The sequence below is a fragment of the Diceros bicornis genome, chromosome 12 (assembly GCF_020826845.1).
Source record: "Diceros bicornis minor isolate mBicDic1 chromosome 12, mDicBic1.mat.cur, whole genome shotgun sequence".
Lineage (NCBI taxonomy): Eukaryota > Metazoa > Chordata > Mammalia > Perissodactyla > Rhinocerotidae > Diceros > Diceros bicornis.
This window is the reverse complement of record NC_080751.1, coordinates 28736181-28758940: the sequence shown is the minus strand read 5'-3', so window position 1 is coordinate 28758940 and position 22760 is coordinate 28736181. Positions and strand designations below refer to the sequence as shown.

Below are 22760 nucleotides of genomic sequence, written 5' to 3'. Positions count from 1 at the left end.
GTATTCACTTATTTTGCCTTTAGCAAATAAAGCTGACACAACTTTAGGAAAGTTGCGTTAGTGTGACTTTGTTAGGTCTCATACAGTAAAGAGTAGTTTCAAGTTAGTTATCTGACTCTCAATTTATTTTTCTTAATAGAAAGGCTAAAAAGAGCCTTCAAGACATCTCTTTTGTTTTATATACCTTATGTAGAAGTCATTTCTCACCTTCTAAAATTGCATCCTGAAAGTGACTTTTTGGGAGGAAAAAAAAGCTCTTTGAAGAGTGGTGGTTTAGTGGTGGAAGGAGTAGCTATTCTGAAGAATGATGGTATTACATCAGATGGTTCCAGATGAAACTAACAATGAAGAATATTTAAGTATTTTTGCCTTGTTTTATACATTTTTTCTAAGTTACTTGATAAATGGTACAATGAGAGGACAGGGCAGGTCACCAGAATGAAGCAGAAACAGAACAACAGAGCAGGAAACTTGGTGCTTTGCCCAACAAGAATGATGTTAAACAAAATGGAAGCAGTTCCTGAAACTTACATATATCAATATTCTATTCAGTCTATAGGGGTTGGTCTGTACCTATAGCTTTCCAAGAGACATGCCACAACATCCACCCCAGGGCAGTTTCCTCTGGTTATACAGCCTTGTCCCTGACCAATATATGGCATGTATATTGGGTAAAAGTTGCCATGGTATGTAAAAGGTTGAGAATCACTACATTATTTAATTTTTATTTATTTTTTGTGGTAAAAAACACATAACATTAAATTTACCTCAACCATTTTCAAATATGCAGTTTCAAAAGTACCAAATAGAAGTCACAGAGCTGAAAAATACAATAACTGAACTGAAAAATACACCAGAGGGATTCAACATCAGACTAGATGAAGCAGAAGAAAATATCAGTCAACTCGAAGACAAGGCAGTGGAACTCATCCAATCAGAGCAGCAAAAGAAAAAAGAATGAAAAGAAGTGAAGATAGCTTAAGGGGCAACATCAAACAGCCTAACATTCACATTATAGGGGTCCCAGAATGAGAAGAGAGAAAGAAAGGGTCAGAAATCTTGTTTGAAGAAATAATGGCTGAAAACTTCCCTAACTTGGAGAAGGAAACAGACCTCTAGATCCAGGAAGCCCAGAGAGTTCCAAATGAGATGAACCCAAAGAGACCCACAACAAGATACACTGTAATTAAAACATCAAAAGTTAAAGACAAAAAGAGAATATTAAAAGCAGCAATAGAAAAACAACTTATTACATACAAGAAAACTAGCATAGGACTGTCAGCAGATTTTCCAGCAGCAACTTTGCAAGCTGGAAGGGAATGGCACGATATATTCAAAGTGCTGAAAGAAAAACACTTCCAACCAGGAATACTCTATGTGGCAGTTATCATTCAGAATTCAAGGAGAGATGAAAAATTTTCCAGACAAGCAAAAGCTAAAGGAGTTCCCCACTAAACTGGCCTTACAAGGAAGTTTAAAGAGACTGCTTTAAACTGAAAAAGTGCTTGCTAATTAGTAACAAGAAAACATATAAATCTCACTGGAAAGGTAAATATATAGTGAAGACAGTGAATTAATCATTTATAAAGCTAGTATGCAGGTTAAAAGACAAACCTGGTAAAAATATGATTACAATAATTAATGGATACAAAAAGTGTAAAATGTGAAATCAAAAACGTAAAATGTGGGAGGAAAGTAAAAATGTTGAGCTTTATTAGGATCAAACTTAAATTGCTATCAACTTAAATAGACTGTTATAGATATGTTTTTATATGTAAGCCTTATGATATCCACAAAGCAAAAGATAAAGAGAAAGGAATACAAGTATACCACTAAAGGAAGTCATCAAGCCACAAAGGAAGAGAGCAAGAGAAGAAGAAAGGAACAGAGAGGAACTACAAAAACAGCCAGTAAACAACAAAATGTCAATAAGTACATACATATCAATAATTACTTTAAATGTAAACAGACTAAATTCTCCGATTAAAAGACACAGAGTGAGGGGCCAGCCTAGTGGCGCAGTGGTTAAATGTGCGCACTCTGCTTCAGCGGCCCAGGGTTCACAGGTTTGGATCCTGGGCGCACACTGACACACCGCTTGTCAAGCCATGCTGTGGCGGCGTCCCACATAAAGCAGAGGAAGATGGGCACGGATGTTAGCCCAGGGCCAATCTTCGTCAGCAAATAAAGAGGAGGATTGGCATCAGATGTTAGCTCAGGGCTGATCTCCCTCACAGGAAAAAAAAAAAAAAAAAAGACACAGAGTGGCTGAATGGATTAAAAAACAAGATCCATCTATATGTTGCCTATAAGAGACTCACTTTAGATGTAAGGACATACACAAAGGGATGGAAAAAGATATTCCATGCAAATAGAAACCAAAAGAAAGCTGCAGTAGCTACACTTATATCAGACAAAACAGACTAAAACAAAGACTGTAATAAGAAACAAGATGAGCATTACATAATAATAAAGGGGTTAATCCAACAAAAGGATATAACATTTATAAATATTTATGCACCCAACACAGGAACACCTCAGTATATAAAGCACATGTTAATAGACAAAGGGAGAAATAAACAGCAATACAATAATAGTAGGTGATTTTAATACCCCACTTACATCAATGGATAGATTATCCAGACAGAAAATCAATAAGGAAACATCAGCCTTAAACGACACATTAGAACAGATGGACTTAATAGATATACCCAGGACATTCCATCCAAAAGCAACAGAATACACATTCTTAAGTGCACATGGAACACTGTCCAGGATAGATCATATGTTAGGCCACAAAACAAATCTTAATTTAAGAGGACTGAAATCTTATCAAACATGTTTTCCAACCACAGTGGTATGAAACTATAAATTAATTACACGAAGAAAACTGTGAAATTCACAAATATGTGGAGATTAAACAACACGCTACTGAACAACCAATGAGTCAAAGAAGACATTAAAAGAGAATCAAAAAATACTTTGAGAAAAACAAAAATGGAAATGTAACATACCAAAATTTATGGATGCAGCAAAAGCAATTCTACGGGAAGTTCATAGCAATAAATGCCTACATCAAGAAATAAGAGAAGTCTCACATAAACAACCTAACTTTACACCTCAAGGAACTAGAAAAAGAAGAACAAACAAAGCCCCCCAAAGTTAGCAGAAGGAAGGAAATAAAGATTAGAGCAGAAATACATGAAAGAGAGACTAAAAAGACAATAGAAAAGATCAATGAAATGACGAGCTAGGTCTTTGAAAAGATAAGCAAAATTGAGAAGCCTTTAGCTAGACTCACCAAGAAAAAACAGCAAGGACTCATATAAAATGAGAAATGAAAGAAGAGATGTTACAACTGATATGCAGAAATACAAAGGGTCAAAAGAGACTACTATGAACAATTATACACCAGCAAATTGGACAACCTAGAAGAAATGGATACATTCTTAGAAACACACAACCTACCAACACTGAATCATCATGAAATAGAAAATCTGAACAGAACAATTCCTAGTAAGGAGATTGAATCAGTAATTAAAAACCTCCCAATAGACAAAAGTCCAGGACCAGACAGCTTCACTGGTGAATTCTGCCAAACATTAAAGGAAGAATTAATACCAATCCTTCTCAAACTCTTCCAAAAATGTATTTTATGACTCATTGTGACTCATAAAACTCATTTTATGAGGCTAGCATTACCCAGATACCAAAACCAGACAAGGATGCCACAAGAAAAGAAAATTACAAGCCAATATCTCTGATGAACATAGATGCAAAAATCCTCAACAAAATACTAGCAAACTGAATTCAACAATACATTAAATGGATCATACACCATGATCAAGTAGGATTTATTGCAGGGATGCAAAGATGGTTCAACATCCACAAATCAGTCTGATACACCACATAAATGATTTGCAACATCTTCTCCCAGTCTGTGACTTAGCTTTTAATTTTTTAAATGAAGTCCTTTGAATTATACAAGTTTTTAATTTTGGTCAATTTATCATTTTTTTTGTGTGTGTGTGGATCAGGATTTGGTGTTATATATACACACTCTTTGCCTAACCCTAAGTCACAAAGATTTTTCTCATGTTTTCTTGTAAATGTTTTATATTCCAACTCTTACGTTTAGGTCTACAATTCATTTTTGGTCAATGTTTGTATATAATGTGAGGCAGGGGTCTAAATTAATCTTTTTGCATGGATATCCAGTTGTCTTAGCACCTTTGTTGAAAAGCTTATCTGTCCCCACTGAATTGCCTTTGTACATTTGTCAGAAACCAGTTGCTCATAGACGTGTGAGTTTATTTCTGGGCTTTCCATTCTATTCCATTGATCTGCATGCCTGTCCTTATGCCAGTACCACACTGTCTTGATTACTCTAGCTTTGTAGTCAGTTTTGAAATTGAGAAGTGTGAGTCCTCCAACTTTGCTCTTTTTCAAGATTGTTTTAGCTATTTTGGGTACTTTGCATTTCCAAAGCCTGCTGGGATTTTGATTGGGGTTGTGTTGAATCTATAGATCAGTTTGGGGAAAAATTGGTATTTTGCTACTTAAACAGTAATTGCCCTGTGCAGTCATAGTTTCTGGTTGGAGTTGCTATGATCTGAGTTCATATATATTAGGTCTTGACTGTGTGACAGGCTCAATTCCAGAATCTGAACTCTAATACAGCTGATTCTTCCTAGAGGGAAGCAGGTTGCTTCTTGCCTTATGGAATTCCACAAATTCCTGATTTACTCTGAGTGTATTCACGACCTCTTGAAGGCTGGATAGCCTCTTTCATACCCCCCAGAGGTAGACAGCTTGATCTTGCTCTCCATACCATGTGTTCCAAGTCCCCACACTGAAGTACAAAGGTAATGTTTATCTTCATGAATCTTTGGTGTGTAACACCTCTTGACAAATTTTGTTCTATGCATCTAGGCATTTCCGTTTAACATAACAAAACTTTAATTTGTATAGACTGCTTATTTCTTTTTTGACTAGATGAGGGTAAGCATCTTGTCTTGGATCAACTTTCCAGACAAATAAGGATTTTTAACCAGCTGTTTTCTGGAGGTCTGTTATTGGAAGACTTCAACCTCTGGAGCCTGGGCAGGAGGCTGCGGAGGACAGACTACTGGTTGAGGCTGCACCACCATCTAGGGGTACCTGGGCTCCCCTAGAATCACTACATTAATTATTATTAATGACCAAGAAACTTTCTAATTATGACTATCTTACCCCCATAAGATAAGATTAAGCCCGGTTTTTGTCTTGCCAGGAAAATTGAGTTTTCATAGTTGATCCTATTTTTAGATTAAAATATTTAAGAGATGGCCCATGTACTGGTTTAAAGAATCAATCAAATTAACCAGATTTGATTGTTTGATGCCATTAAGTTGTTGTTGTTGTTTTTGTGGTGAGGAAGATTAGCCCTGAGCTAATACCTGTTGCCAATCCTCCTCTTTTTGCTGAGGAAGATTGGCCCTGGGCTAACATGCATGCCCATCTTCCTCTACTTTCTATGGGACACCACCACAGCATGGCTTGACAAGCGGTGCATCGGTCTGCACCCGGGATCCAAACCTGCGAACCAAGGGCTGCCACAGCAAAGCACGCGAACTTAACTGCTATGCCACCAGTCTGGCCCCCCAGTAAGTAAGTATTTTATAAACTCTTAAGATCCAGAACCAAAAGTAACTTTTCAGGAAAAAACACCAAAACTTGATCTTATTGGGTAAGAAGTTTTATTTAGCTCTCTTATAGAGTACACAAAATAAATACTTGGATAACTCAAATCTAAAAGAGTATAATTTTCCCATAGGAAAGCACAAGGAGAAGACAAAAATATTGTGAGTCTCAAGAACTTCTGAATGAAGGAAAAAGTTCTCCACAAAAATCCAGCTGTATGCAATTCCAAAATTCATTTTATGAACCCCATCAAGACTCTACCAGTCCAGATATATTCAACAAATCAAGATCTCCAACTTGGTACACATACACTTCTAGGACTGGTATGGAGGTCACAGACTTAGAAAGTTCTACAGGATTTTGGCTTACAATGTCCCAGTTTACTCTTAGTGAAGAGGCAAAGGCAGATGTATATTATTATGGCTCCATCATTCTTCTTCTTTTTGTATTAGTATGTCTTGCTTTATATTTTCTCTGAAGAAATCAAATAATTTCTTTGATAATTTTTAAAGTTTCCAGTTCTTCACAGAAATGTTACATTCTTATTTCAGAGTTTCCTTCCAGACATTTTCAAGGTAATTGGCTTATAAAAAGAGAGAATATTTTAACAAAGAAAGTTTATGGACATTCTAAAAAGTAAAATTGCTTTATACTAGTTATGGTGTCATGATACAGTTTGGAAAATATTTTGCTCAAGTTTCAGATCACCTAGGGAATCTAGAAAAGTGGTTAACCTTTTTTTGATCAAAAGAGCAATTTGAAAATTAAAATGTTATTAATAGGGACAATTTATCTTATAGAACCTTTTCTTCTTTTAAAAAAATACATAGGATAACAGAGGTCTCAAAGTTTTAGATATCTATATAGTATATCAGCTCATCTATCTTCTAAAACACATTACTAACAGCTAGGCATATTTTATGAAATGTGATTAATAGTTTGCTTACCTTACTACAATATGGACATTCACCAAATATGATGTTAAAACTCTGTCTACTAGTCAGTAGTCCTCTCAACCACTGAAAATTTTAAAAAGATGATAAAGAAAACGAGCAATGTCAGCATGATTACAAATTACGGACACTCCAAATATCATTCCCTTTCTTTTTGAATGCATTATATTGTTATTCCAGAAGATTTACCTTCTTAATTTTCTTTTGCAAGAGTAAGGGGAACATTTCCTGAGCCAATACCAGACTACTGTAAACCCACAGGGATTTCAAGGTCTATACCACTGGTTTATAACCAAATTATGGGCCCCTTTAAGAATTTGATGAAAATTATGCACCTTCTCTACCCCTAAAACAGACATACACAAAAATAATGCATACAAATCCATGGGGTTCACAGACCCTATCTAAATCCATTAATCATAAATTAAGACCTCCTGCTGTAAAAGATACCATAGGCTCTTGAAAATTTAAGTCCTAATTCTGCTCTTAATCACCAATAGTGGGAGAATTCTCAATCCATTAATTACAGGATGAGGAAGTCCATTTTTAAAAATTAAATGACTATTCATTATTACAAAAGAAAATACACATTCCCTTAAGAGTGTCTCTATAATTAGACATAGTATTTTATTATTTTATATTACCTAAGTTCTCCATTGTTAAAATGCAAATAGCACCAACTGCTATCTCTAATCACAAAAATCAGGAGGTGATATTAAGGAAGACTTTGAAAATGGAAAGTACCATACTACTGCAAGGTGTTTTATATACAGATGCACAGTTAATCCTATGTCAACTGTGCCCTAAGATGAATGCTTTAGAGAGCAAATGACTACAGACAGGAATGAAAGCAGACTTCACATGTAATAAACAAACAGTAAACAAAACGTCACTGACTGAGAGTGCTATGAGATATTCAGATTATAAAATGTGTTCTTCTCAATATCAAAAGTAGGATTATTAGATTCTATATTTAAATCTAGCCTGAAAAGTAATAGGTATCCATAGTGCTAGTTCCCTTTTATTGCCACCACCACTCCCACTTGAATGAGTCTACAGTTTGTGCTGTGGTTACATGAGATGTTTACTGAAATGTACCACCAATTTAATTTCTTATGCATCAATAAGCAGTCCATAAATATATTCTGGATACCTTTTCCCCCTTGGATACTTGAGGACATTTCTTCACTCACTAGTAACCATGATGAAGAAATGAAGCATCTGGAATGAACTGGCAATGGAGCTAATGGCAAAAGAGGAGATCACTATTGACTAAACAGATTTTAGATTCTGTATATTTCAAATATACATACTTCCTATGTTGTGTTAGCTGAAAAAAGTCTTGCTGATGTTATTTTTATTTTACTTTTACCTCATATAAACATATTTGATGGAAAGGCTGTCCACACTGGGAGTTATCACACACTTGATCAGGAATGGCACCATCAAGTTGATAGGCGTAACAAATTCCACAATCCATAGAAAAATCCTTCAAAAGAAAAGAAATATTTAATAAGCAAATGTGTTTAAAACACACAAAGTGAGATAAGAAAGAATGAATGATATGGCACAGACAATATTAAATTTGATTATATAATAAAAAGTATATTTCTTGTTATAAAGGTAACTTCATTGCCGTGCAGCATACCTATTAATTTTATTGTGCTCTGCTTTATTGTGCTTCACAGATAATGCATTTTTTACAAATTGAAGGTTTCTGGCAACCCTGTGTTGAGCAGGTCTATCAGCACCATTTTTCCAACAGCATTTGCTTACTTTGTGTCTCTGTGTCACATTTTGGTAATTCTCATGATATTTCAAACGTTATTATTTGTTATGGTGATCTGTGAACAGTGATCTTTGATATTACTATTGTGATTGTTTTGGTGCACCACAAACCAGGCCCATATGAGATGGCGAACGTAATCAATAAATGTTGTGTGTGTTCTGACTGCTCTATCAACCAGTCATTCCCCCATCTCTCTCCCTCTCCTCGGGCCTCCCTATTCCCTGAGATACAACAATATTGAAATTAGGCCAATTAATAACCCTACAGTGGCCTCTAAGTGTTCAAGTGAAAAGAAGAGTTGTATGTCTCTCACTTTAAATCTAAAGCTAGAAATAATTAAGCTTAGTGAAGGCATGTCAAAAGCTGAAATGGGCTGAAACCTAGGCCTCTTTTACCAAACAGGTAGCCAAGGTGTGAATGCAAGGGAAAAGTTCTTAAAGGAAATTAAAAGTGCTACTCCATGAACACAAATGATAAGAAAGCAAAACAGCCTTATTGCTGATATGGAGAAAGTTTTAGATCAAACCAGCTACATTCCTTTAAGCCAAAGCATAATCCCAAGTGAGGCCCTAACCCTCTTCAATTCTACAAAGGCTGAGAGAGGTGAAGAAGCTGCAGAAGAAAAATTTGAAGCTAGCGAAGGTTGGTTCATGAGGTTTAAGGAAAGAAGCCATCTCCAAAATGTAAAAGTGCAAAGGGAAGCAGCAAGTACTGCTGTAGAAGCTGCGGCAAGTTATCCAGAAGATCTAGCTAAGATAAGTAATGAAGGTGGCTACACTAAACAGATTTTCAGTGGAGACAAAACAGCCTTCTATTGGAAGAAGATGCCATCCAGGACTTTCACAGCTACAGAGAAGACGTCAATGCCCGGCGTCAAAGGACAGGCTGACTCTTGTTAGGGGCTAATGCAGCTGGTAACTTTAAGTTGAAGCCAATGCTCATTTACCATTCTGAAAATCCTAGGGCCCTTAAGAATGATGCTAAATCTACTCTGCCTGTGCTCTGTAATTGGAACAACAAAGCCTGGATGACAGCATATCTGTTTACAACATGCTTTAATGAATATTTTAAGCCCACTGTTGAGACCTACTGCTCAGAAAAAAGATTCCTTTCAAAATATTACTGTTCACTGACAATGCTTCTGGTCACCCAAGAGCTCTGATGGAGATGCAAAACAAGATTAATGTTTTCATGCCTGCTAACACAACATCCATTGTGCAGCCTCTGGATCAAGGAATAATTTTGACTTTCAGGTCTTATTATTTAAGAAATACATTTTATAAGGCTATAGCTGCCAGAGATACATTTTATAAGGCTATAGCTGCCAAGATCTGATGGATCTTGGCAAAGTAAATTTTGAAAACCTTCTGGAAAGGATTCACCATTCTAGATGCCATGGAGAACATTCGTGATTCATGAGAAGAGGTCAAAATCAACATTAACAGGAGTTTGGAAGAAGTTGATTCCAACCGTCATGGATTACTGAGGAGTTCAAGACTTCAGTAGAGGAAGTAACTACAAATGTGGTGGAAATAGCAAGAGAACTAGAATTAGAAGTGGAGCCTACAGATGTGACTGCATTTCTGCAATCTCATGGTAAAACTTTAACAGATGAGGAGTTGCTTCTAATGGCTGAGCAAAGAAAGTGGTTTCTTGAGATGGAATCTATTCCTGGTGAAGACGCTGTGAAGATTGTTGAAATGACAACAAAAGATTTAGAATATTACATACACTTGATAAAGCGGAGGCAAAGTTTGAGAGGACTGACTCAAATTTTGAAAGAAGTTCTACTGTGGGTAGAAAGGTATCAAATAGCATCACATGCTACAGAGAAATCATTTGTGAAAGGAAGAGTCAATCGATGTAGCAAACTTCATTGTTGTCTTATTTTAAGAAATTGCCACAGCCACCTCAATCTTCAGCAACCACTACCCTGATCAGTCAGCAGCCATCAACATTAAGGCAAGACCCTCCACCAGCAAAAAGATTACAGCTCACTGACGACTCAGATGATGGTTAGAATTTAATTAAAGTATGCACATTGTTTTTTTAGACATAATGCTATTGCACACTTAATAGACTAAGTAGTTTAAACATAACTTTTATATGCACTGGGAAACCAAAAAACTCGTGTGACTCGCTTTATTGCAATATTTGCTTTATTGCGGTCGTCTGGAACCAAACCTGCAATATCACTGAAGTATGCCTATATTATAGAAAATAGTCACATAACTATTTAACACCTTAGAAAAGCTATTTGTAACACAGTGCTTCCTTTTTCATCCAATGAATAATATACAAAAATGTACTAAAAAACAGATTCTATTTTTGGCTCACAAGATGTTTGGGTTTAAGTAATTTTCCCATTATTGTATAATATAATGCCACCGTAGTAGGTAAACATAGAAACAGACATTAACTAGTGATTACTAAACTTCAAAATTCTGTCACTAAAGAAAAAAATATCCCCACCACTTTAGTTGTCTACAATCTTAGCAGATTTGTCAAAAATCAATTCCAAGTTTATTATTTTTCCAAGGTAGTGGTGTCTATTCAATTTTCAAAAACTGTACTGCCATCCTTCATAAACACTTATATCAAGCTAATTAGAACTTTATTTCAGTCATCCATAAGCAGATAGTATAGAAAATCCAAACATCTCATTAGTTACTTTGGACTTTTTCTCCTATTTTTAATAATAGATATCTGTCATTAATCACTTTACTACTAGGAAGACCATGAGAAAAGTACACTTAAAACCATCAATAAAAGGTTAACAAGTTCTTTGATGCAACTGTGGCTTGCAGTTCAGAAGTCTGTTATAATATTCTTCCAATTCCCTCCCTTTCAGCCTCATTTTCCTCTGGTGCCTAAAAGAAGAACATTTAACTTTCATTATGCAACACTGTTTGGAATATCAAAGCACTGATAAAACTTACAGATTTTTCCAGGATAGCACGAGCTGGAAAATCAATTTCTAAAACATCTTTCAAATTTTGTAAGAGACTATTTTCTGGATCCCTGAAAGCATGAAAAAAAAATGTTATTAAATTTGTAAAATCATAGAAAAGTGACAATTATATTGCAAAGATACCTACCACAAATGTATGTTTCTGCTCAGCTTAATTCCCAGGGGTTTTACCACTTCAGATATTAAAAAAAAAAAAAAAAAAAGTTTAATAATTTAGGGTTTGCTGCTCTCATTTTGTAAAGCCACATTTAGCATAGAATTTTTTTTTTATTGAGATATAGTTGACATACAACATTGTATTAGTTTTAAGTGTACAACATAATTATTTGGTATATGTATATACTGCGAAACGATTACCACAAGGTTAGTTAACTTTCATCACTACACAGTGACAAATTTTTTTTCTTGTGACAAGAACGTTCAAGATCTACTCTCTTAGCAACTTTCAAATATACAATAATTGTTAACTGTACAATTTGTTTCTTAATGACTTGACTGGAAAATCTAAATCATATGTATTATGTTAAAAACGCAACAGTACATAGTTCAGAATGATGAGACATTTTCATTTAAAATAATTACCATTAATATATTAATATTTTAGAATAATATTTTAGAAGTCGTAGACAAGGATTTTATGATCCTGTTAAAAACATTTAAATCTGAGATCTCATACCATGGTCAGCTCCAAGAAAGCAGCACTCAGGAAGCATAGTAGGATGCATAGGGTCTACCTCTATATTTATTGAAGCATTATTCCCTAGAATAAAGTTTTTAGAAGTAGAACAGTTCATCAAACAAACAAAAAATAAGAGTTATCTGTGTGGGTACTTATTTCATTGTACACCCAAGAAAAGATTAACCAAATGTTTTATAAATAGTTTCCTACAAAGGGAAATATATCACTATATTATAGTTTAAAAGAAGTAAATTTTGAAATTATGATCATGACTAAAGATTTTGGGATTCCAAGTTTCAACAAACAGAGCCAATACATAAGTTAATATAATTTAGATTGGAATTCTGGTCAGAGTTCTATTAAAATTTAAATAAAAATTTTCTACGGAGTGATAAAGATCTTTAATATAAAAAATTCAATCACATGTTTAAGAAATAATGATCTAAATTACTTTTCATAACTTTCTTGAAAAGTAATAGAACTATGGTCAAGCATAAAAGACCAGAAATACACTAAATAGTAAAAATAAGTATGTTTAAGATTTGAATTTTATAAAAACATTTCTGAATTCTTTTGCTCCATGTGAAGCTTTCCCCTATAACTTAACAAAGGATTCAATTCATATTAAATTGGAAACTGTTCATTTAATAACAAAAACAACAACTAACCTAGTTTGCAGAATCTAAGGAAAAGCTATTTCTACTTGGCATTAAAATGCTTTTATAAATTTTAGCTGTACAAGAGTATAGTACAAATTTCAGAAATTTGACTGCTGTAGTTTGAAGGTACATAGTGTAATTGTTTAAGGTCAATTTAGATATCATTTTTATGGTAAAAATACCTTGATAAATTCTAGACACTATAGAATAAGCCTTTGGCTAAGGTTGGCAACAATATAAATACAATTATTATAGATCTGGCAAAAAGAGGTAATCAAGTAATATAAAAAATGACTACAAGTCATTCAATGAGGAAAACAAAAATACAAGAAGTTAACTTATAATCTCAGTTGTTAATGCATTATTTACCACGAACACAAATTCCATATTAGCCTTTAGCAATGTCATTTACTAATGGCTCCAGAAAGTACTTTCGCTTAACAACAATGGCTATATTAAACTAATCTTTCAATCAATTTGCTGAAAACTTTGTCCTAAAAAGGCAAATCAATGCCTGAAGGGAAAAAAAGGAGCTAAAGGGTCAATATAGAGAGAGTGAATAAAAACCAGGTTGTTTATGCTGACCATGAGAAATATAATAAAAGATATATTTAATCATCACCTGATAAAAATAATTATTTTAGTGGGGCCATGACGATAATAAATTACTACACTTATTTGAAGAAAATATTTTCATTCTTAATATTTACTTCACAAACATATCATAATTTAGTTAATTATTTCAAATTAAATACTGTTAGACTTCTTCAAACTGGGTAAGTAACAATACTATTTGCAGAACTGCTGCACAATTATACTTTCCTCTTCTCGTAATAACATGTCACTTCTTTTCCCCCAGGTGAGCTATTATGCCTGGGTAGAAACCATAAAAATTGCTCACTAATCTGGATATGATGCACATCAGAATTTCAAAATATCCGTTGGAATATATGCCTTTTAACAATATAGCTATTTTAGGCTAGGAAAAAAAGGAGGAAAGATATAAAGAGGTATGTTATAAGCATCTAACTACAGTATTTAGTGTGAACTCAGAGTTTAAAACATCTAAAATCTTGAGAGAGGTTGAATTCTAAAACTGACTTCATGTATTGCTTGCTCATAATGAAAATACATAAAACAATCATTCTGTAGTAAAGAGAATATGGTAATATTGCAAGGATGATATTTATGGTTATATCACATCTTATTCATTAATTTCATATATTTATAGTAAAGAAAGTACTGAAAATACATGCAATTATTATTTTGTGCTTTCTGTTTACTCTTCAGTGGATGCATGGCTCACTTCAGGTTCTGTTATCCTCCTCTATACTTTCGTCAGAAAATGTTCCCAGATTTGCTCATACTAATCTTGTCTAGTTTCACAGATGAAGACTTCATTATTTCTCACATAGCCTTTTTTCCCTAAGTAATGTAAATTTTGAAAAACCTGCTCCACTATTTCTGTGCTAATTAAAAGTTAATTAAACACTATCTCTGAATGTTACTTCCATTGGATCATCACCTTTTATAATGAAACACCTCAGCACTTGCCCTTTTCACCTGAAATATTTACATTTAAATATATGGTAATAAAAGAAATCATAGTTCATCCCAAAAAGTTCTAATAATTGACTTCATACAAAAAAAGTCTCATCTAAGAGTCCAATGTCATCTTTAGATTCATTCTCCTCGGTAATATAAAACACAACAAACATCTAAAAACAAACCTGAATAATCCTTTTTCCCTACCTAATGCAATTCTTCGTGATGTCGCACTCCTTGTGGGTTTTTCTGGCTCAAGTACCCAAGTCTTTTCATCGATTTCATCCATAACATCCCAGAATGCCTTCAGTGATTCTAATGCTGCCAAAAATTGACTATGAATGCTTATTAAGGAGCTCTGTGAAAAGACAGATAAAAGCTGAATAAGTTGTATGACACTCTATCAATAGCAGATAATCTTGCACTTAAAATATAACTCAATTTAGAAATTTTAAGCTCTTTCATTTCTGTTAAAACTAGACCCTAGGAAACAACAGTCAACTCTCCCAGCTTCACATCTCTTCACCTCCATTTGCATTAAGAGAATTGCTTTTTGATTGTCACGGGACCATGCACCTTATCAAGAAAGAAAGACTTTTTAAAAGCCATATTTTTATTATGATGCATTTTGTACTATACATATGGACTAGTAATTACTAATACAAGAAAATATGTACACACAACTTTATGTATATAATATATATATTGGGCATAGTGTCTATACAATTTTAGATTGAAAATATTTTCATTTTTGCTGCAGTTACCAAGTTAAATGCAGTGCTATTTGTAATTTGATTAAATTACTTTAAACATTAACTTTTGCAGACTTAATCAAGCAAAAGAGTATGAAGAGATTCTACACATTTTTTAAGAATTCAAAAAGAAATAACAAACAAGATTTCTTTTGATGTTACACTTTAAGCCAATCTCTGAATTCAGTATTTCAGACATTAATCCTTTATGCAAATTAACTTAAATACATTTTCACTAAATGATAAGAACTAAAACCATCACTGATTTTAAAATTCAATTTATATTTACTTTCAGTCAAGAGTTTCTCATAAAATAATGTGATATGTTTAAAAGATACAACTATTCACTAAATATTTTTATATAAAAAGCAATCAAAACTAAAAGCTTTAAAAAGAATTAATTTGTTTCAAATAAGCAAAACATAAGTCACTGAAAATACTACAAATGTATTCATCCAAAATAATTCATAAAAGCCAACAATGCAAGAACATGATACATTCTGAGTAAGATGAAGAGAAAGTACTCACTTTCTTAAACATGTATTCTGTACTTCTGTAAGGAAAGGAAAACCCATTTCATTTCATCACTTCTGTCAGGGTTTACACTTAGATGAATTCATAGCTCAGTTTCGCAAAGCTAGCTTCAACTCTTCTAACCTTCTATACATAGAAACAAGTATAAGAGGGGCCGGCCCCGTGGCTTAGCAGTTAAGTGCGTGCACTCCGCTACTGGCGGCCCGGGTTTGGATCCCGGGCGCGCACCGACGCATCGCTTCTCCGGCCATGCTGAGGCCGCATCCCACGTACAGCAACCAGTAATACATGCAACTGTGACATACAACTACCTACTGGGGCTTTGGGGGAAAAAAAAGGAGGAGGATTGGCAATAGATGTTAGCTCAGAGCCGGTCTTCCTCAGCAAAAAGAGGAGGATTAGCATGGATGTTAGCTCAGGGCTGATCTTCCTCACCAAAAAAAAAAAAAGAAACAAGTATAAGAGTAGAAAGTAGAGCTTAACGTCTGAAAATAACCTTTTAGGACACTGAAGGTACAATATCTGTTCTCTTCTGGTGTACCATAGTTATCTACAAGTTTAGATGCCGGAATCCAGAAATCAAAAAACTAAACTCCCAAGTTTTTTTGTTTTATTTTTACTATGGGCTACACTTTATTTCATCTTGCACTAAATGCACCACCATTCCTTAGATACCCAAGTAAGAAACTGGTTGTGATCTTTGTAGATTTTGTTTTACACCTAATAAATTCAATAACTTAAGACCTGATTCTGTTTTCAACATATTTCTTCATAACTTTACCCTAGCAGTATTATTATTATTATTAAAATAATCCCCTAGTTCTTGTCTTCACATCCAGACTTGTCATCTTTGACTTTGTGAGAGATCAAAATTAGTCACCCTGAAATATATCTCTTTACCTTGATTATTTTCTCTGATGGACATTTGACCTCCCCCACTAACTGCCTAAAGGAATTTAACTCTGGGTATGGACAGATTGGCAGGGTCCTCCCTAAGCCCATTCTTATCAAAGTTCTGTTTACCAAACATTTACATTTGTAAAGGTATCTCCCTCTGTAAAGAGGCAGGGGGATGACCTTATCTCTGGAAAAGGAAGAAGAGGACTTAAATTTACAAACTCTTGATTACTATAATTTCTGTCCCTCCGGCCAGATTCTCTAGGTGGCCCTGCAAAGAACTGTCTGACAAACATTTACATTTCCCTCTCCATCTAAATTGTCTTTTTCCCCTCTGAAATCCCAAACCCCCCACCCCCAATATCCTCCTTTGTCTTTAGCTGAAGGTAGTATTTAAAGCTAAAGACAATCTCTGCCATTTTGTTGAGAAACTCAGTTTCCCTGGTTTCTCCCATGTATACATGTTATTAAACTTGCTATTATTTTCTCCTGCTAACCAGTGTTTTCATTATTTGGCCAGCCATAAGAACCTTAAGCGAAAGGGCAGAGGGGGATTTTCCCTCTTTCCCAACAACTTCAACTACCTTACTGCAGAGTATCCTATCTAAAATTTAAACCTGAACATATCAGTCCTCCTCTTAAAACCATTCAAAACACCCTTCTAACTAGACTTTTTCCCTCTAGTCTTATTCCCCTAAAACCCATTATTTACATTGCAATTAAGTTGATTTTTGTATTCTGCAAACCTGATACTATAAATTCCTGGTTTAAAACAGTTTTAAGTGCAGTTCTTCTCAAAGTGATATTTTTTTCTTTGTAATACCACCACTTAATGATAGCAACACAAGTTGTAAAAGCTGTTCGACATAGATTTAAGTAAACTGAACTAAACCATATGACATAAAATACACTGATGACCTTCATCACTGTATTTATTAAAGCTACCATTATATACAAGTAGCTTGCAAATTATGTTTCATCTTATTATTAGTAATTAAAACCACAGTTCTTTATCATGGCTTGCAATTAACATTGTGTAATATGTATACATTGGTATGTCTACACAGAGTAAACTGAAATACTTTCCACAGGTATATTTACTACCCCAAGCTTCAGGAACCATCTTCTCTATGATCATTCCCAAATTCATTTAGCCAGATCTAGACTTTCAGAACTACTCAGCCATCTCTATATGGATGATCTCTATATGGCTATGTAATAGGCATATCATATTCAGATTGCTCCAAGCTGATCTCATCATCTTCCAAGAGAAATCTTCCCCTCCTACTGGTTTTTTTCTTGGTGAAAGGGTATACTAGCTTCCCTGTTGCCCAAGCCAGGAATCTAAGTTTAGTCTTACCTGAACTACTAAAACAACCTTCTAACTGAATTTTCTTCCTTTAGTCATAGCCCCCCTTAAAACTCATTATTTACATTGTAATTACAGTGACTTTGTATTCTGCAAATCTGATACTATAATTTCTTTGCTTACAATAAAATAGTCATTGATCATCAGATGCATACATATGCTGGACAATATGTTGGTTTTTTTAATAGCTTTATTGAGGGATAACTGATATACAAAGAACTGCACATATTTCATGTGTACAAGTTGATGAGTTTGGGCATATGCATACATCCATGATATCATCACCACAATCAAGGTAATAAACATAGCCAACTCTTCCCAAAGTTTCCTTGTGTCTCTACAGGGTTTTCTGGTAAGAAAACTTAACATGAGATCTACCTTCTCAATAAATTTTGAAGTGTAAAATATTATATTGTTAACTGTAAGCACTATATGGTACAGCAGATCTCCAGAATTTATACATCTAGCATAACTTAAAACTTTATACCCATTGAATAACAACTCCCCATTTCCCCCAGCCTCCGGCTCCTGGCAACCACTATTCTATTCTCTGTATCTGTGAGTTTGACTATGTTAAATACCTCATATAAGTGGAATCTCAGTATTTGTCCTTCTGTGAGCTCTATTTCACTTAGCATGATGTCCTCTAGATTCATCCATGTTGTTACAAATGGCAGGATTTTCTTCTTTTTTAAGGCCGTATGTACATACCACATATTCTTTTTATCCATTCATCTGTTGATGGACACATGGATTTTTTCACATCTTGGCTATTGTGAATAATATTATAAAGAACACAGGAATGCAGCTATCTCTTCAAGATTCCGATTTCAATTCTTTTGGAATATGTACCCACAAGCAAGACTACTGGGTCATATGGTAGTTATATTGTTAATTTTTTTGAGGAACCTCCATACTGTTTTCCATAGTCGCTGCACCATTTTACATTCCCACCAATAGTGTACAAGGGTTCCAATTTTTCCACATCCTCACCAACACTTATTTCATGTCTTTTTGATAACAGACATCCTAACAGGTGTGAGGTGATATCTCGTTTTAGCTTTGATTTGCATTTCCCTGATAATTAATGATGTTGAGCATCTTTTTATGTACTTATTGGCCATTTGTATGTCTTCTTTGGAGAAATGTCTGTTCAAGTCCTTTGCCCATTTCTTAATCAGGTTATTTGTCTTTTTTTGCTATTGAATTGTAGGAGTTCTTTATATATTTTGGATATCAACCCATAATCACACAGATGATTGGCACATTTTCTCCCATTCTATAGGTTGCCTTTTCATTCTGTTGTTTCTTTTTCTGTGCAGAAACTTTTTAGTTTTGTGTAGTCCCACTTGTCTATTTTTGCTTTGTTGCCTACGCTTTTAGTGTCATATCCAAAAGATCATTGCCAAGACCAATGTCAAGAAGCTTTCACCCATGTTTTCTTCTAGGAGTTTTATAGTTTAAATACTTAAACATAAGACCTGAATCCATTTTGAGTTGATTTTTGTGTACTGTGTAAGGAAGAGGTCCAATTTCATTTTTTTGCATGTGGATATCCAATTTTCCAACACCATTTGTTGAAGAGACTATTCTTTTTGAAAATGAGTACAATAGCATCTCTCTACTTTCTCTCCATCTATACCTGTATTTATATTTATATTTAAAATCTATAATTACCTATTTCCTTGTATACCCATGGAAAGGTTAACCAAAAAAAAAAAAAAAAAGTCACCGAGTGACATCAGCATCATGATGGAGTGAGTTGTTCCCTTTGTCTCTCCCCTCTAAGTTACAACCAGAAGGACATCTGTAGACCAGCAAAGGATTCTCTGCACAGCAGACCAGAATGCCTGAGAGAGCCATACATCTATATATCTGAAGGTGGGTGGACTGGACCTCATGGAGGCAGTGAAACCAGGGGAGCAGTGGCAGCAGCCCCAGAGACCAAAGTCTCCAGGAACTGTGGCCACACCTGTGACCAGAGGCCTCAGGAACTGTGGTAACGCCTAGGAATGGAGGCCCCAGGAACCCAGGAAGCCCACACTCCTGGGGGTGCCAGGAACCCCCGTGGCACCTGTGACCAAAGGCTCCAGGAAGCTTGAGGGTACCTAACACTCAGGCACCTCCAACTCCTCCAGAAGCAGTGCCTTTGACCCCAGCCCTCCCAACAGCGAGTGCTACATCCAAGACCCCAGTTCCCCAGCAGCAGTGCCAGTGACCTGAGGCTCCAGGAATTGCAGTGGCGCCTGAGACCAGAGGCTCTGGGAACTGCAGCAGTGCCCATGACCCAGCTCCCTCAACCTCTCCCAGCAGAGGCCCCTCTAACACTGGCCCTTCCAGCAGCAGGGGCTACATACAAGATCCTTGGCAGTGGCACTAGTGCCCATGATCTGAGGTTCCAGGAACGGGGCCAGCACCCAAGACCACAGGCTCCAGGAACCCTGGCAGCACCTGCAACCCAGTTACTCTCCCCCTATGGTGATGGCAATGTTGCCCGTTAACCCTGGCCCATCTGGCAGTGGTAGTGACATCTGTGAACCTAACACCCCCGGCAGTGGCAGTGCCAGTGCCAGCACTCCAGAAAACCTGGAAGCAGCAGCATAGGCGGCACACATGGCAGCAGCACCCAAGCCCATGGAGAGACTGCAAAGAACCTGGTGACAGGGACAGTGAAGTCCATGATCCTAGTCCCCCCAGCTACAGTGGCACCCACACATTTGGCATCCCCCATCCAAGGCAGCAGCGCCTGCAGACCCAACAAACCAGGAAGTGGCAGTGGTATCCATGACCCTGACTCCCACCCCACTCTCCCTCTCCCCCCCACTGCAGTGGGGGAACCTGCAACCCAAGTGACCCTGGGAGCAGGAGAGGTGCTGGCCAGCCCGGTGACCCCAGTGGCAATGCCCATGACTGCGGCAACACCGTAAGCAACAAGGCACCAGCAACCCTGGAGTCACAAACAGCACAAGAGCACTGACAACACCTCTGGCAGAAGCAGTGGAGGGTAGAAAGCGCAGGCTCTCAAATAAAATCAGAAGAAGCTCAGAAACAAAGTAAACAGAGCCTTGCCTAAATAAGAAAAGTATCTGCTACCACAAATGTGCCAGCAGAAGAACAATGCATCAAGCACCATGAAGAACCACAGTAACATGTTATCACAAAAAGAAAATGACAATTCTCCAGAAACCAAACTTGAAGTCACAGAAGATTGCAATCAAACTGACAGAGAATTCAAAATAGCTATCATGAAGAAAATCAACAATTTATAAGAAAATCCAGATAGACAGTTCAATGAGCTCAGGAATAAAATTAATGAATAAAAAGAGTACTTTACCAAAGAGACTGAAATGCTAAAAAAGAACTAAACAGCAATTCTGGAACTGAAGTAATGAGATGAAGAATAAAGTAGAAAGCACTAGAAATAGAGCAGACTTCTACTAGCAAGAGAGAATTAGCAAGCTCAAAGATAGAAATCTAGAAATGATTCAGTGGAAGAGGAGAGAGAACTAAGATTTTTTTAAAAAGGGAGAAATTCTATGAGAAATATCTGACAATTAGGAAAGGCAACATCAAGATAATGAGTATCCCAGAAGGAGAAGAGAGGGAGAAGAGAGGAGAGAGCTTATTTAAAGAAATAATAGGTGAGAACTTCCCAACCCTAGGGAAGAAATTGGATATACAAGTACATGAAGTTAATAAAACACCTAATTATCTCAACACAAAAAGACCTTCTCCAAGGCACATTATACTAAAACTGTCAAAAGTCAAGGGCAGCCAGAGAGAAAAAAACAATAAAATATGAACAAAATCCCATTAGGTTAGAAGCGGATTTCTCAGCAGAAACTCTACAGGTCAGAAGAGAGTGGGACCATATAGTCAAAATATTGAAAGATAAAAACTGTCAGCTGGGGCCAGGCCAGTGGTGTAGTGGTTAAGTTCACACACTGCGCTTCGGCGGCCTGGGATTCTTGGGTTCAGATCCCCAGTGTGAACCTACACACCACTCATCAAGCCATGCTATGATGCTGTCCCACATAAAAAAAATAGAGGAAGATGGGCACAGATGTTATCTCAGCGACAATCTTCCTCAAGCAAAAAGAGGAAGACTGATGGCAACAGATGTTAGCTCAGGGCCAATTTTCCTCACCAAAAAGAAAAAAAAGTCATAAAATATTTTCACGGTGGCATCTTTTATTTGAAAGTTAAGTACCCCAAACACACTGTTCATTTCTCATATGCCTGACTGTAAATAAAATCCTAAACATAGCTTTGCTTAAAATGGTAACTCTGCATTTTGAATAGAAAATAAATGATATATTTTTTAAAAAGCAAATTACAGCAAAAAACCAAAACAACCCTGGAACTAGAAGTCAGCTGGTAATTACATAAAAAGTGAATTTTAAACCCTGAAAGTCATCATCAGATTTTGTATGAGAGGTATGTGATAGGTATGTGAGGTAGATACATTAAATAGTATTTTTATGTTCCAGATAAAGAAAAGAGAGTCCAAAAAGATGAAAAGTGGGACAGAGAAATATTTCTCTTAGCAATTTCAATGAACTTAGGAAATAGACTTTAAAACTACTGTATCAGGAAGCTACTCAAAAACTAAGATTTTTCTCCAACCGCTTATTTATTTTGTCCATTAAGTCATTCACAAACTCTTATTTTGAACTGATTTCCCTACTGAAACTGAAAAATTTCTAAATGTTAACTAAATATTCTATATACATCACCATAAATGCTAAGGAAGTACCCTATAATATGACCAAAATTAATATCAAGGTTCAATAATTATTTTGCAAGGAGGTAAGTTCTCTGAAAAAATTTTTCAAAAATAAAAATTGCCAAGTTTTCATTTTTTAATATAAGCAGTCTCACATCTCACCAAAGCTACCATGCTACTGTTTTTTCTTTTTTATGGGGGGGG

General features: G+C 35.7%; 2 protein-coding genes and 1 pseudogene across 8 annotated transcripts in view; 1 reads left to right on the top strand and 2 right to left on the bottom strand.

Annotated features, from left to right (window-relative positions):
- Positions 1 to 7544, top strand: part of VRK2 (VRK serine/threonine kinase 2) — a 108719-nt gene extending 101175 nt beyond the window's left edge. For both annotated transcript variants that reach the window (XM_058551178.1, XM_058551177.1), the window contains exon 13: positions 5816 to 7544. In XM_058551178.1, the coding sequence (XP_058407161.1) occupies positions 5816 to 6160 (345 nt within the window). In that variant the 3' untranslated portion in view covers positions 6161 to 7544. The remainder of the gene's footprint in view (positions 1 to 5815) is intronic.
- The window catches only part of FANCL (FA complementation group L), a 101571-nt gene that overhangs the window by 9106 nt on the left and 69705 nt on the right, over positions 1 to 22760 (bottom strand). For 4 of the 6 annotated variants that reach the window (XM_058551180.1, XM_058551184.1, XM_058551183.1 and 1 more), the window contains 7 exons: positions 14486 to 14636; positions 12072 to 12155; positions 11523 to 11568; positions 11364 to 11445; positions 8008 to 8124; positions 6630 to 6701; positions 6085 to 6265 (listed from right to left, as the gene is read on the bottom strand). In XM_058551180.1, the coding sequence (XP_058407163.1) occupies positions 6230 to 6265; positions 6630 to 6701; positions 8008 to 8124; positions 11364 to 11445; positions 11523 to 11568; positions 12072 to 12155; positions 14486 to 14636 (588 nt within the window). In that variant the 3' untranslated portion in view covers positions 6085 to 6229. Of the gene's footprint in view, positions 1 to 6084; positions 6266 to 6629; positions 6702 to 8007; positions 8125 to 11363; positions 11446 to 11522; positions 11569 to 12071; positions 12156 to 14485; positions 14637 to 22760 lie in introns of those variants that run through there. The other 2 variants (XM_058551181.1, XM_058551182.1) reach the window with 2 other exon arrangements.
- LOC131412247 (protein NipSnap homolog 2-like) lies at positions 4028 to 5238 on the bottom strand (annotated as a pseudogene).